The sequence below is a fragment of the Hibiscus syriacus genome, unplaced genomic scaffold, assembly GCF_006381635.1.
Source record: "Hibiscus syriacus cultivar Baekdansim isolate YM2019G1 unplaced genomic scaffold, ASM638163v2 tig00009055_pilon, whole genome shotgun sequence".
NCBI classification, from domain to species: Eukaryota; Viridiplantae; Streptophyta; class Magnoliopsida; order Malvales; family Malvaceae; genus Hibiscus; species Hibiscus syriacus.
The window spans coordinates 69,430-85,762 of NW_024062187.1; the positions used below are offsets into that span (position 1 = coordinate 69,430).

Below are 16,333 nucleotides of genomic sequence, written 5' to 3' on the forward strand. Positions count from 1 at the left end.
ATTTTGTAACTTTTAATAGTCAAGGGATTAAAAAAAGTAACATCTTAAAACCTAGAGACTAGTTATAATTTCAAAACCCTAAAAAATTTCTTTGTATTTTCTATTGATTATCTAATTTCAAACCTCTTAAATTTTCAATATAATTTCTTAAATTTAAACCCCTAACATAAATTTATGCGTTCGTCCCTTCGTTTAATCGGTTCCTTTGAAATCATGCACATTATTTAAAAGCGGAGACGATGCTTTCTCAAACTTAACGAATCCCATAACCCAGAAATCGTGGCCGTCGACGGTAACGAGTTCGATATAACTCTCTGGCGTCAGGTTTTCTTTAATCACCACCTGTTTCAGACATTCATGTTAGAATATGGCCCACTTACACGGTATAACTGAATAATTTTATTTTAATCGCGGTCATCTATTTAGATTATCTTATGATTATATTTTCGTGTATAACTTACATTATTACCTTATAATAGCTCCAGGTCTCGTGCCCCGATGGAGCGATGAACGATAAGGGACAATCGCTGCAATAGCCAACCCTAGCGGTGGATAAGTTATGCCTAGGGATGTAAACGAGCCGAGTCGAGCTCGAGTATTGCTGAGCTCGACTCGACTCGAAAACTCTAAAATGGAGCTCGACTTGACTCGAAAACTCGTGAGGTTAAAATTTTCAAGCTCGACTCGAACTCGAAATCTTGAACTGAAGCTCATGAGCAACTCGAAAAGGCTCGAAATGAAAAAAAAATTCTTAAACTTAACTCGATTGAAGCCTCAAACTCAAACGCGAACATGAACCTTAAATACATGAAATCTTACTGTATTTTAAAAAAAATCAATACATAAATATTAATATTATTAATAATTTATTTTTTAAAATAAAACCTTAATATATTATATTTTCGAGCTGCTCACGAGCTTTTCGAGTCGAATATCGAGCAGCTCGTTTCAGCTCGTTAAGAACTCGAGTCGAGTCCATTCGATCCGAGTATTTATCAAGCCTTGATCGAGTCGATCTCGAATAGCTCGCGATCTGTCTCGTCTCATTTACGGCCCTAGTTATGCCAACACTACGCTTGTGGATGAATCTACATCTATTGAGTCTTCCATTTATAAAGAAGCAATACAAAGCCGAGAGTAGCAAAAGGCTATGGAAAAAGATATAAATGCATAAAAGGAAATCATACATGGGCTTAGTTCCAAAGTCAAAAGACATAAAGTCAATATCTCGTAAACAAGTTTACAAGGAGAAAACTCGATCAAATGGGTCCATTAAAAGATATATAAAGCTCGATTTTGTTGCTCGAAGTTTCTCTCAATAAAATAAGTTAGATTATGAAGAAGCATCTAGTTATGTGACATAGATCACAATAATTCGAATCTTACTAGCTTTGGTTACTAACAAGTCTCGAAAGTTGTGACAGATGGATGTCAAAAATACTTTCTATCTCATAATAAGCCGACCAGATATAACTTATGCGATCAGAGTGATATATGAGTAATTCAAAGAAGTATCATCTTGATGCGGTACGATAGATCTTGAGATACGTTAAAGATATCACTAATTTTGATATTTTATACAAGAAAACAAAGGAATGTAATGTGACTAGTTATTGTGACGCTAACTACGTTGGAGATTATGATATGTGACGATCAATAACTTGATATGTATTTAGTTTTGGATTGAAAGTAATATCATGGTGTAGTAAGAGACAACCAGCAATATCATTATCAAGCACCAAAACAGAATATCGATCGACAACATCAACAACAAAATTTTTTTTTTTGCTTGAAACAATTAATGAAAGATCTTCGTCAGTCAACAGATGATGAACAAAACTTATAGAAGTGCATTGTCACTATATTCGCAAGGAGATCCCTGAAGAGGATATCAAGATGGTGTCAACAAAGACAAAGGTACAAGTGGAAGACACATTCACAAATAGTCTAAGTAGATAAAAGTTCGAGAAGTTCAAAGAAATATTTGTAGTGATATACAAATCATCTATGAAAAGAAGGTTGCATTGAGGGTGAGTGTTAAAATACAATCCAACTTTTAGATAAATTATAAATCATTTAGGAGATATATCTTGGGAATATTCTAGATTAATATAAAAATAGTAGATGTCTAGAAATATACATAAAATAATCTAGATAATTGTAATATTTAATATTATATCTAGAATTATATATCCAGATATTTGTATTATTAAATGGCTAAGATATTACAATCCAATATCACTAAAATCTACAAATATGGGTGAATTTTACCATTGTAATTAGAGTGAAAAAGAAGGGAGAAAAATAGTTAGTGGTATATCCTCGATCCTTTATAGTGAGTGGTATATCCTCGATCCTTTATAGTGAGTGCATTGAGCTCGTCAAAATTTCCGAAAAATATTAAATATAATTAAAATGTTTGATAAACATAAATTCAATATTTTATATAATATTATAAAATAAAATATTGTTTTAAGAAAAAGACTTCATCCGATCAAATTACATTAACCTCATTAAGTATAAAGTTAGATGGAGTCGAACCTTATTTTGAAATCAAATTCTCTCAACATTATTTTTTATTCATGATATACACAATTAAAATCTTACTAAAAAGATATTAAAATTTTTACAATTCGATCCATTGGACAAGGGATCACACATTTTCTAATTAATTATGTTTCTAACGGGTAATAAATTCAGAAGGGATATGTTAACCGAGAACTTTTAATCACATACCTTAAAAATTGCTGACGAAAACAATAAATTAATTTAATCTAATGGTATAACCAATATCAAATACCACTATATCAACCAACAACCAGTTGATCTAGTGGGATGAGACATTATGTCCCTTAAGCAATGTCAGTGGTTGGAATCCTGACGTTTGTGAATGGAACAAAATGAGTTGGGAGGGACGGCCTTGCCTCTGCAGTATCCGATCTGGATTAGTCGGTCAATAGATCAGATACCAGTGATTAATTCAAAAAAAATACCACTAATATCAAACCGAATATGTAAGATAGAACAAATGAATAATACTATTAAAGTGTCCGTTTTCGATTATACATGGCAGGTGTAACACAAGTTATTTCCTTAGGCAAAATAGGAACTGAATACTTTATAGTTCATTAATTCCTTGCACAATTTCCTTGTAAGTATATCATATATATATATATATATGTGCTAGACAAGCGGTGGTTGAGCTAGATTTTGCTCAGTTGCTTTGAAATCCTGCACAATGTTTAAAAGCTGAGACGATGCTTTCTCAAACTTAACGAATCCCATAAACCAGAAATCATGGCTGTCGACGGTAATGAGTTCGATATAACTCTCCGGCGTCGGGTTTTCTTTGATCACCACCGGATACACCGCTCCTATTTTCGCCAAAGGTATCATAACCTGTTTCAGACATTCATGTTATTTAGGAGTGGGATCCAATTACAAGGTATAAATGGGTGATTTTATTTAATTGGCATAATATCAAAACTAGCCCTCGACGTTTATCTAAATGGTAATTTTGGCCTGTATTCCTTTTTTTTGGAGCATTTGAATTTCTAATATGTAATTTTGGAGAAAAAAATACCTTCGTGAATGAAAATCATTAGTTAGCAAATGATTAACGGTCTAAAATAGAGAGACCTTTTTACCCTAAAATTAATTGTTGGGGGGCCAAAATGCTTCAGAAAAAAAGAATAATAAAATGATTATTCAGTCAAACGTTGCGAGAATTTTTGTCCTAAAATAAAACGTTAAGAGCTAAAATACTTTAGAAAAAGTTATAGACAAAAATGACCATTTTGATAAAGATTTAAGGCCACTTTTAAACATTATACCTTTTTTTAATCTCTATCATCTATTTAGATTATATATAAGGTTAATGCAAAACTATTTTTTTTCTATGCATATTTTCACATTTTTTACCGTTAATCTTAACCTTATTTTTTTCATTCAACGGTCGTAAAAATGTGTAAAACTAAAAGTTTTATGCTAGATGTAATTTGATATTAGTGTGCGTACGCGCGCGGGTGTATGTATATACTATTACCTTATAATAGCTCCAAGTCTCCTGCCCCGACGGAGCGGTGAACGACAAGGGACGATCGCTGCAAAATGCAACCCTAGCTGTGGATAAGTAGAGAGTTCCGGCGACAGGGCCAGTGGCTGTTGAGAGGTAACAAGCGAATGCCTTGTTCAGCTTCTCATTTTCGTCTGTCGTGAAAATCTTCCTGAACATAGACTCGAATCCGCCCTCCGTTATTGCTTTCGCCGTCAGGTTTACTTTGCCCCATGCAGCATCCGTCACCGACGGTCCAGTTTTCACTGTAGTTTTCCACCGTGCATGTGTAAATACTTTTTGGTTTTGTAAAAAAGGGTTTTGAATAAGAAAAAGGGTTAGTTTCAGTAAATATCATCAAACTTTTGCTTGAGTTTTAGATTTGTCCCCAACTTCAAACGTTTCGATTAAGTAGTCAAAATATTAACATCGTATCAAGTAGGTCTTGTAGTCATCTAAGAGGTGATGGAGGTGGATCTCTTAAAATTTTCAAATTCTTTTATATTATATATATATTTTTTATTTTTTTATTGATTATTAAATTTTGTACCAAACTATAAAACTTCGCACTCTTATAATTTTTAATATAATTTTGAGTAAATTATGTCGATAGTCCCCTATGTTTTCGCTCTGACCAACTTTGGTCACCGAAAAAAATTAAGTGGAAATGGTCACTACAACTATCGGTCAGTCCGATTTAAGTCCTTAATGTTATCGATCCATTCGATTTTAGTCCCTCAACCATGTTAGTGACCTCAACAAAAGGTACTTAAAATAAAAGGAGTTAAACGAAATTAATAGCTGAGGGAATTAAACCGGACAAATCGATAACGTAAGGTATCATTTCCCCTTAATTTTTTCAGTGACCAAAGTCAGTCAAACCCCTGACATGAATTCATGCGTTCGTTCCGGATTAGTCTAGCCATTAGCTTAAAATTTAGGTTCCTGATTAGTCTAGCCATTAGCTTAAAATTTAGGGTGTTTACAAGTTGTAGTATCTGTTTTAAATGCTCTTAATCATCTGACAATAAACGTTCAAATACACCGTAGTTGTTGATGCTTAAACCTAGAACCTCTAGAAAAAATAATTATTATTTTAACCACTAAGGTCGCAATTAGTTCGTACACGATGAGTACATTTCTATACGTAGATTCAGAGGAGATGCTACGAATATTTTAAAAGACTTGAATTAAATTACTACGAAAGCCAAATATGGGTCATTTAACACTCGGATTGACAAAAAAGCTCGATTGATACCCAAGTAACGTAATACAAAAATTTTGAGAATTCAATTAGAATGTTTTGAAGTTAATTGACCTATTCAGAAATTAGATAATAATTTTGGTATGTCGATGCAATTAATCCATAAAAAATCGCATGAGTTGTACAATAATATAAAACTTACGATTGTGCCAGATGTTGCGGGCGACGGTCTCGGCCTTCCTACTCCAACCATTGAACACATTAATCGCAAGCTCGAATGAATTCGGCGCCGGTTTCTCCGGCTCCGGCGAGTAAACGAGGTAAGGCAGCTCATAGACTCGCTGGTGGTCACCGGCTGTCCACGAAGCAGCGGCCTTTTGGTTATCCGGGTGAGAAACAGGCGTCGCCGGTGGCCCCATGACGTGAGTTCCCCATTGCTTTTTATCTTCTTCTTCCTCCGATGAAGATGGTGGTTCATTTGCACAAGGTTGTTGATGATGATGATCACCATCATCACCTGGTTTGCCTTGTGATTCATCATCTAATGGTTCATGGGATTCTTCTACTTTCGTGTTTTCTTCTGGTTTTTCACTCATGGTTATGGAGGAAAATGGGGAGAAAAAAATCTCTTTTTGTTGGAGTATTTTTTTTTTCTCTTATGCTGGAAGATGAAACATACTTTTGCAATTTAAAACACTTTTGGGTGTTACAATACACGGTTGTATTATCTTCTAAATGAAGGATATAACGACTAGGACGGTAAATGAGACGAGAAATATTACGATCTACTCGAGATTAATCCGGTCAAAATTCGATAAATATTTGATTCGAGTTCGAACTCAACTCGAGTTATTAACGAGTTGAAATGAGTTACTTGATACGCGATTTGTAACAGTAGCTCGAAAATATAATATATTAAGAATTTATCTTTAAAAAACAAATTTTTAATAATATTAATATTTATGTATCCATACAATAATATATAATGCTTAAAATTTAATACACGCATTTAAAATGATATAGGTGCTTATCTTTGGCTTTATTAATTGGTAGTTAGTGTTATGAGAAAAATCAAAGAAGTTTCCTCTTGATGGATTGTTTTCTATGAATACGAAACAGTTTCGTACAATTCGTTTTCATTAAATTAACTCGAGGTGTTCAAACGAGTAATTTGATTAATCGATCGAATTAAATTATTCAAATTTCATTAATCTATTTTTTCTTTTAACCGTTAATCAAATTATTTTTTTTAAATTAACCGAACCGAATTAAATTCGGTTAATTGGTCGGTTAACCGAATTAACCAAAATATATAAATAATTTGTACTATATAAGAGATATTTAATACTTTTAGTTAATTCGATTAAAACTGAAGTTTAAATGTTCCTGAAGCTAAATAATATATTAAATATTTAATAATTTTGGTTAATTCAGTTAATTAACCTATTTCGAACTAAATTAACTGAAACCAAAGTTTTAAAAAACCATTAACCGTTAATTGACCGATTAAACGACTGAAATTCCGATTCGATCGGTTAGTTCGATTTTAACCGAATTATGAACACCCCCTAAAAATAACCCTAAACCTTAACCCTACCCCCTAATTGATAAAATTACATTTTAATTTAGATTTATCAATTCTTATTTTAATTTCATCAAATTTGATTTGATCATAAAAATTAACAATTTAAATAATTTTGATCCAAGTTTAGAATAATTCAAGCTTATGATTTAAACTCTTAATCATGGATACCCTAAACCTCTAATTTAATATAAATAAAAAAAAGTAAAATCTAAAATTTGATTCTATTCAAATTAATTTTGATCCTAAGCTAAATCGTTCCAGCCCAATTAACAAGTCTGTTGGCCTTTTCTTCCTTCTAAAAGTATGTTATAGATCGGCTCTTTTGAAAAGGGAAACTTCCAACTAAATTTCCACTGCCGTACGTGTACTGTCGGGTCTATTAAGGTGCGAGAATATACACGTGTTTATTTTGAAATTCGAGTTTTCTTAAGATAATTATTCATTTTATTGTTTCTGTCTATCTTAGAATTTTATACGGGTTCAATTCTTATAAATATTTTTATGGGTCACTTTTAAAAATATTTTTAGATATATCATTGAACTCGTGAGGACAATCGTGTTAAAACCAAGGACGGGGTGACGGGTACGGGTGAGGATGGTAATAGACCAGATTAAGGAAGAGTGATGTGTGGATATATCTCAGCAAAGGCAATGAAGGGTGCAAAGAAAGTTTCTATCCAAGATGAACTGACGGAGAATGTTACTACTAAGGAAACTGAAAACGATCCCTTAATGATGGTTAGAATTATTTTCATGGGGATGTGATCACTTCTGAAAAAAGGACCGTAACTGTAGATTTCATGGGGGATAAGGGTGTTGGTGACGCAATGACTTCGGATGATCTTATAGAACTTAATGACAGGGTCCGACCGTAAGACAACCCAATATTCAACGTGAAAATGGATGAAGTGGCCGAAGAGAGTTTGCCCAATAGTGAGATCGAGGATGATGCCAAGGTACGGGCAAATTTGTTCACGTAGGGTAGTAGGAGAAAATATTTTCTTACACAAGACTCTCATCATATCATTTTTGAATTAGTATCATTCTTACAGTATTAAGGAAGATGTAAGAAATACTACGTGATTTTAATATTTTCGAGAAAGACGTTTGGATCATAGTGTATTTTTTTCATCGCCAATCATTTTTTTTCTTTATTAATAACAGTAATAAAGTATTAATTAATAAAAAGAAGGTATCTGGTGTTCATACAAAGTCTAAACACACAGGTAAAATTAAAAAAAAAAAACCCTTTAAATAGCATGCACTATCCAAAGAAAAATAAGGATTGTTCGGTGGTAAGTAAGTCCGGAAAAAAACACAACTACCTTAACATTTAAAACTATATAATAAATCATTCTATCACATCACTTATATAATTCAGTCGGTTCTCCTTCTATAAATATCAGTCTAAAGCTTATCCTATCTCCTCGTCGGCTCCTTTTTCTAGCATCTTCAATGTGGAGTTTGTAAACAAAGGGGGTGCTACCGGCTAGCCTTTCCTCGAAAAAAACGCGTTTTGTTTTAGGTATAACGACTACCAAGCATAAGTCATCCTAAAGAAAGAAACAAATGAAAAAAAAAACACGTGTTAGATGTTTGACAAATTTGGGAGGAAAACTCTATTAATTTAATTAGCTATTTCTTTTTTTTATTAAGTTTAATTAGTTACTTCAAACATAATATTTATACTTAAATTATTTTGGGTAAGGTACATAAATGGTTTCTAATTATAAGATATTCTTTTATTAAGTCCTTAAACTATTAAAAGTTATAAAATAATCATCTGACTATAAAATGTTATTTTGTTAAGTCTTTTAACTATTAGAAATTACAAAATGATCACTCAATTATTCATTATATTTTAAACTTATATTTTTTCGTTAAAAAATTAGGAATTGTTTAAGTTGGATGTTAATATAATGACTGATATATGATAGTCATTTGAGATTCTGGGATCAATGTCAATAGATTAACGTTCAACTTAGAATATCATCAATTTTTTTAAAAAAATGACGAGTTTAAAACATAATTAATAGTTAAATGGTTATTTTATAACTTTTAATAGTTAAAGACTCGATAAAACAACACTCTATAATTAGATGACGATTTATATACTTTACTGAAGTATTTTTAAACTACAATTTATAAGAGTGTTAATTAAATTAAAATTTAGTCGACTGATTTATTGATTTAATGTTTTGGCCAATAGAAACTTTGGTTTAGTCACGGTCAATGTGTCTCCCCTATTCAAAAGCGCGTGCCTTTTTTCTTTTTTTTTCCCCAAAATTTTTAGTGCCGTTCGGTGCCTTTGTGGTATGGACTTTGAAACGTCAAAGAAAAATTAAATGAGTTTCCATTGGCCTTTTCCACGTGCTTAAATGAAGGAAAGCAAAATTGCGTTTTACAAGGCTTATTACTTTTCCCATAAGTTGAAAATCCCATTATGTTTTCAAAAAGAGGCAGTTTCTTTTATTATATTGCTTTTTTTACAAGAAATAAATTAAGTATTTTATTCATTAAAAACATGGGCGGAATGAGGGGGAAGACAAGGAGATTTTGACACTGTTAATTATATTTTAAATTATGAATTACTATAAAAAAATATATTTTTAAAAAATAAATAAAGAAAAATTTATCAAGCCCACTCAATTAAAATAAATTATATTTATAAAATATAAAAAATTGATTAAAATAAATTATATTGATAGAAAATAAAATTTATTTTAACCTCCACTATAATAAATTCTTAGTTTCATCCTTGATTTAAGGACCTCTATTATGTTTTATATGGTTATGGTCCATTTAAACGGTGTAAAACTCATTTTACATCTTTTAGGACTGTTAGATTTAAAGAAATCAAAGTTTTAAATTAACTCATTCTTTTTAGTAAATATCTTCTTTGTTAATCTTAATTTTTAATTTATCTCCTCTAATAATCCTAAAAATATGTAAAAGTAAGAGTTTTACCGAGTATAATTATATCATACCCCATATTTTATATCCTAATATTTTTTTCTGCAACAAAATATTTCCAATTTCTTTTAAAATTTTGATAAATAATCCTTTCAGTTGTTCTTCATTTGTTTGTTTAAAAGCACCAACTTTGAAGGAATTGTAATTTGAGATTCAGCACAGCAATGCAATTTGATCAAATATTATCTTACCTCTCTTTGCGCTTTTCCAGAAATCTCTGCAGTGACTTCTTTCGAGCAATTGGCAAATCTGCATAAAATATCCACAAGTATATATAAAAATCTTTTGTATACGAATTTGTAAGTTGAACATGAATATATACACACATATGTGCGTGTTTACATGATGAAGAAAAGGCTAGAAATGGAAGGAAAAGCGGAAAACAGAAACTGACCTCCATTACGAGTTTCAAGAAGGTTTTGCTGATCGCTCGAAGGATTTGAAACTTTCGATGAATCAGTCGATTCGACATTTTTGGAGCTTCCATCAACCGCGAGTTTGAAAATACTCTCCGCCTAATAAAAAAAGCAATAACACAATTTTTAATGCATTGGTTTTCAAAAACAAATCTATGGATGAATATTAGATTTAGTCAATGATTGAAACGAACCTTGTCACGAGGAACATTGAACACAGAAACCGTTCCGTTGTAGAAAATCGTCAACGGAGCTGTTTCACGACCGTCCTCAGAAGAAGCTCTGAAGTTGAACAAAACGTTATCGTTTTCACGTCTTTACTTTAAGAAACCGTTTAGCGATAAAAATACAGAAAAAAATCGATTTACCTTAAGGCGGGATTCAGAATAGGTAGTAAAGAAGGAACCGGACTAGTACGATCTTCTTTAGGATTCGAAGGCACTGAAAAAGACTTTCTCCAATCAACCGGACTCTGGTTCGTCGAACCGGACGAAATCACAGACTTAATCAGCTCAGGATTCATCTTCGAAATGGCTCCTTGAATATCTGTTAACATTAATCACCGTCGTTCTTCACTTTAAACACATTCATTCACTAAAAATCACCGAAATTTAAAAAAAATGAAGAAAAAATCATTCAACGAATCAAACCATCGTACTTCGCTCAAACACATTCAAATCCACAAAAAAGTCCACTAAAAATTGAGAAGAAAAAAATACCTCGGAAGCTCCGACGGCGATCGGTGAATTTCTGGAACTGAGATTTGCAGGAATTAGCTTTCTCCAATCCAAAGAAATCAAACTCAACGGTAGCTCTCGACATTTTTGTTTGATTTTGTTTTCTCAGATAAAACTCTGCTTTTGATTGTTTGTTTGGCTCCTGTTTGTTACAACGAGAGATTTGAAGTGTATATAAATGGAGAGGCGAGGGAGCATTACACGAGATGCATGAGAAGGTATTAAAGGAGATTCGCTGTATTTATTAATAATTATTAAATAAATAAATGTTTTGTTTTATTTAAAAAAATTAATATTTGGTTGGTAAAGCGTATAAGAAACGTACACGTCTTCCACGTGTAGTTTGTGATACCAACAAATGAAGCAGGTCCAACTCTATGACCATAACAGTGTATATGTGTAGGTAAAATGGCAGTAAATGTGACGAGACATGATTGAGATATTGGAGGCCCAATTAATTAAAATTTGATAAATATTCGATTTAATTATATTTAATTTGAATTCTTATTGAATCAAAATAATTTATTTTATATTTAATTCGAAAAGTTTATGAGTAACTAGAAAATATAATATACTAAAATTTTATTTAAAAATAAATAAATGATTAATAATATAAACATTTATGAGTTTGATAAATTTTAAGTTTTCGAATTTTCGAGCCGAGTCGAGCTTCATTTTAGAGTTTTTGAGTTGAGTGAAGATTAGTAATACTCAAACTCGACTCGGTTCGTTTACATCCTTATATATGAATCATTTTATTTCCTTTTCTTGTTGGGTTAATTTCCTCAAATATCCTAAAACTTTTAAAGATTACAATTAAGTACTTAAACTATCATTATTACATCGATAATATACTTTTGTCAATCTAGTCCATAACTAAGTTAAATACTCCTAGTGTTGATCTTTCCGTATGAAGTTTTTGAAATAAGATTATAGGTCTGAAATAAACTTAATTGAAAGAATCGTTTTATAGCGAATTTTTGTAATATTCGATCTGAAGTAATCTGTTAACGTCTAATAATTAATTTATATTTATGAATAATAAACAAAATTACGTTCCTTGTAATATATTTAGCAGTTGACTTAGACTTGTGTAATTGGGTGGGAGGAAGGGGAGCAGAAGTTATTTACTTTGTACCAAAATTGACATATATAATTCAAAGTGGGACTAGAAAAATGCAGTATCATTTTGGACTGTTCTGATTTCCCTTTATTTTGACAATTTCTCCTTTGCAAACTTGACAAATTCTAGTTAGAAACCCACACATGTTACATGTGATTAAATTAGATATTAAAATAAATAATTAGACTATAAATTATATAAAAAATTTAAAAAAAAAATAACTTCAGATACATATATTTAAAAACATAATCATAAGACGGCTTATATAGACCAAGTAACAAGTACAATAATGAGACCCATGGGCTTAAATTTCAACAAATAAGTCAATTTACTGGGCTTCAGGGTAAGCAAGCAGCCCTACTAATTGAAGTGTATTATTATGATATTTAGCCCTCGAAGTTGTTTAAGGTTTTCATCTTATTCATCGAAGTCCGTAAATTGTTTTGACTAACATAACTATGAGTCTTTTGCATCTGTAGATTAAGAGATTATGTTAAAATATTTATTAAACACAATGATCAGAATAAATTTCTAAAATTTTATTATTTTTTTAGAGAGATTAAGTGATTAGGTCAATTTTTTAGATTTTTCTGTGTTGTATTTAGTAAACATTTTAAATATTTAATTACTTTTTTAATTAATGTCATGTCATCATCAAGCTACGTTAGTAATATTGGTTTATCTGGAATTTTTTGGTGTTGAAAAACACAGAACACTAATAGTTTTGTTAATCAAAATGGTCAACAGACTTCGAGGGTTATGATGAACACCCTAAATAACTTAGAGGGTTAAATTGATGTAAAAAACGATAGGAGAGAAATTGATAAATTGAGTTTACTACATGGATAAAAGTAACACTTAAGTCTATTTAAAATTATATATATGATAAGGGAGAAATTGATAAATTAAGTTATGTCAAATCAAAATACAGAGACTAAAACTCAAAGTTATGCACAATAGAAGGACTAAAATGGAAATTCAACCTCTCGTATGCATCAATACTTGAAAGTAAAGAGGTAAATAAACTTATTATAAGGAAAAGGCCTCAAAGAATGAAAACGTTTAAATGAGAACCAAAGCAATGACTAATAATATATGCTGCTCTATACAAAATATTATATGCAATTTGGTCCAAAATGTACAAAAAGTGAAGGGAAAAAAATCATATAATCTCAATGTAGAAATGTGGTATAAATCTACAAAATTCTAAACCTTATTTATTGGTGTATGGCACCATTGGCAGAAACTAAATGTTAGTATGTTGTGGGAAAATTTTGATCCATCAATTCTTCTGAGCTACCATCTACTCGAACCAGGTATCGTAGTACTCGGTTTATGTACAAACGTATACCGATCCCCTCCCGTTTATAACTTATCCGCAATCCTACCTATAGCATCCGCAAGCTTATTAAGAACGGCGACTAGGTTATCGCCGTGGTCTTTCCTTTGCCCCCTATCTTGTTGGAAGTTGATGTTTTGAGCTTCGAGTTGAGCAACCAGCATTTTACCGTTCTTTTCCAAGACGTCGATCAAGTGGTACTGTGGACTGCTGCTTGTTTCCTCGTCTCCATCAGTCGCCATCCGTTTCCTCTTCCTTACTTCTTGAGAGGAGGAACCGAGCTCGGGATTCGAGATTGGATGTTTCTCCCTTGCTGTACCTGCATGTCCAAGTCTGATTACTGGAACCTGGTATGCATTGCCATACAGGAACAAACTAATTCTACCGCTGGTGCAGTAATTTTTCGTAACCCTAACGAGTTTTGGTCTAAACCTCGTCAGTTGCTCCACGAAACAACTAAGGCTTGTTCGAGACACGGTTGAGTCTCGAACATGGCAATTGGCGACTTAGTAATCAAGCCAATAACAAGATATGCTCCGGAAAAATATATAGCCTGAAGAAAGTCAATTAGTCATAATGGAACTTAGCAGAAAATCGCCAAAGTGATTACTCAGAATGCCAGAATAGAACATTAATACCTATTGTTAAAAACAAAGACAACGCATGAAGTAGAAGTTATGTTGCCCGGATTCTTCATTTATTTATCGGAAGTATCCGTGTCCGGCACTTGAATACAATGATTTGATCTTCAAGACCCTCTATTTACAAGGACAATTCTGATCATATTCGTATCGGATACATATTCTTATCCTACACTCACACCTAATCCGATAAACGTAGCAACAGAGCACATGAACTTAGGTAGGTAAAAATCAATATTACCTTGACTCTTGTTCCCCGGAATAGATGGTTGTTGCGGTAGCCGGTACTGCTGCTCTGTGAGCATAAAAGGTGAGCAAAACAAAACATTTATAAGATTTTAATGGATCAATGATAACCCTTTTCCACATTTTCAGTGAAAGATCCAAAGAAAAAGGAAAATGCACCAATCTCATACTCCTATTCCCTGAAGATTCCGATATAGGATATCGGATAATCATATTGAGTTTCATACTCCTATTCCCTCCTGACGAAGATTTCGATATCCGGTGATCGTATTGAGTCGACTGTTTTCGAATCAAATCGAGTAGATTAATACACTTGTATCAAATTTTTAGTTGACATTTGTTTACAATCGATTCGATTTCCGAAGAACCCTATCCTTCCTCCTCATAAAAAGCTAAAGATTCCTGCTATAAAGAACATACAGAAAAAAAGGCTAAAAAGAGTTGCCAACAGTGCTCAAACACCTCCATTAAAGCAAAGTTCTTTCTCTTAAAGAAAACCTATTTTAGAATTTAGAAATTCAATCAAATCATCATAAAATATGAAGAAACAAAAGCAAACAGAATCAACCAATGATTCAAAGGTTAATCACTAATTAACAATTGCTAGTGATCAATACTAGTATAGTAGTATTTGTATGTGGTATGAGAATTTAATTACCTGATATAGGGATAGGAGCTGGAACAGCCTTTCCGGTGTCGGAGTCAAGCGCGGGCTCCACCTTTTCCGGGCTCCCCCCACCGTCGTCCTGTTCGAAGTCCGAAAACAGCACGTCCTCAGCTGCGGCGCTCCTTCCGCTATCGAAAACAGTCTCGGCATCCTCCGCCACGTCCTGCGCCGCGGGAGTAGGAGTCAAAGCCAAAGCCAAATCCGGAGCCATGACCGAGGAAGGGATTTCGGCGGCGGTGGCGGCTCCGTTGAGGATATCGTAAACTTCCTTATCGAAGAACCCCGGCAACTTCCGTTCCCTCCTCAAATCGTTCCTCATCACCCAAAACGACTCGTTCTCTTCCCTCGTGTTATTCTCCCATTCCTTGATCTTCTTAAAATCCCCCGCCAAATTACTCCACCTCTTCCGACACTGGACCGGTCCCCGGTTCACCCCGTGCCGCTTACAGTACGACGAAACCGAAGCCCACTTCGGCTCCACCTGACCCGACCCGAAAGCCAATACGGCAGCTCGTCCGCGCCTGACCCGATTCTCGGCCACCCTCTTCCCCTGTATCAGCACGAGAATCTCCTGCCTCGTCCATCGAGGAAGCCTCGGAGTCTTGCTGACGTCATCGCCGCAATCAGATGACATCGGACGGGGCTCGTCGCCGTTAGTGGAGGCGTTGAAGGCGTCTCTCTGGCAGTCAACGGGGTCCGTACTCGCAGCCAAGCTTAACTGCTCCGAGGCCATAAAAATCGAACGGGAGAGTCGATAAATTCTCTCTCTCTCTCTCTCTCTCTCTCTCTCTTTTAATTCGAAAAACGCACGTGATAGTGAGAGTTAACTAATAATGGGGGTTTTCAAGAGAGAAAAAAACCGTTACGCCGTTTACAGAAGAGAATGAGAGAGAGAGAGAGAGGAAGAAAGAAAGGGGAAGAAAATGAGAAGGATTTTTGGGAAATATTTGTTTGATTGTTTTTAATTATTTTCTTTATTAAAATTTCAGGTGACATTGACCATTTAACCCTAAGCATAGTTTAGTTACAAATAATTAATTAGGGGTAATAGGTGTAATTGCATTTAGTTATTAAAATAAGATTCAATTAGTTAAATTGTTCATAAAGTCCCTGTACTACACGCTTTTTACTTATATAGTCTATACACTATAATTTAATATTTTAAATTTTTTCTCTAAACTTAATAAATTGAGTTTTGTTTCACTGTTTCCTCGTTATTGGTGCTATGACGTGTTTTTTTTCAAGTTTTAATGGGTAAATTACATATTTAATCATTGTATTTTATTTTCTCTCCTATTTCACTTACTACACTTTTAATCATTTTCAATTTAATCACCGAATTTTATGT

At 33.1% G+C, this 16,333-nt stretch overlaps 3 protein-coding genes across 4 annotated transcripts; all 3 read right to left on the minus strand.

The window, feature by feature from the left end:
- Positions 1-3,156: 3,156 nt before the first annotated feature.
- On the minus strand, positions 3,157-5,896 carry LOC120203143 (GEM-like protein 5). The gene is made up of 3 exons (XM_039203492.1): positions 5,461-5,896; positions 4,046-4,320; positions 3,157-3,399 (listed from the first exon to the last, which is right to left on the minus strand). The coding sequence occupies exons 1-3, from the start codon at positions 5,852-5,854 to the stop codon at positions 3,184-3,186; spliced, it is 885 nt and encodes a 294-aa protein (XP_039059423.1). The 5' UTR covers positions 5,855-5,896; the 3' UTR covers positions 3,157-3,183.
- A 2,254-nt stretch (positions 5,897-8,150) lies between these two features.
- Positions 8,151-11,170, minus strand: LOC120203144 (protein TIFY 9-like). 2 transcript variants are annotated; one of them, XM_039203494.1, is made up of 6 exons: positions 10,952-11,170; positions 10,601-10,769; positions 10,427-10,514; positions 10,211-10,331; positions 10,008-10,065; positions 8,151-8,396 (listed from the first exon to the last, which is right to left on the minus strand). In XM_039203494.1, exons 1-6 carry the CDS (start codon positions 11,052-11,054, stop codon positions 8,378-8,380), a joined length of 558 nt encoding a protein of 185 aa, XP_039059425.1. In that variant the 5' UTR covers positions 11,055-11,170; the 3' UTR covers positions 8,151-8,377. The 2 variants fall into 2 exon arrangements, with proteins under 2 accessions (XP_039059425.1, XP_039059424.1); XM_039203493.1 differs by having other exon boundaries at positions 10,601-10,778; positions 10,952-11,167.
- Positions 11,171-13,233: 2,063 nt separating this feature from the next.
- LOC120203155 (trihelix transcription factor ASR3-like) lies at positions 13,234-15,868 on the minus strand. Its single transcript, XM_039203502.1, has 3 exons — positions 14,977-15,868; positions 14,314-14,367; positions 13,234-13,750 (listed from the first exon to the last, which is right to left on the minus strand). Exons 1-3 carry the CDS (start codon positions 15,716-15,718, stop codon positions 13,458-13,460), a joined length of 1,089 nt encoding a protein of 362 aa, XP_039059433.1. The 5' UTR covers positions 15,719-15,868; the 3' UTR covers positions 13,234-13,457.
- Positions 15,869-16,333: the final 465 nt, after the last annotated feature.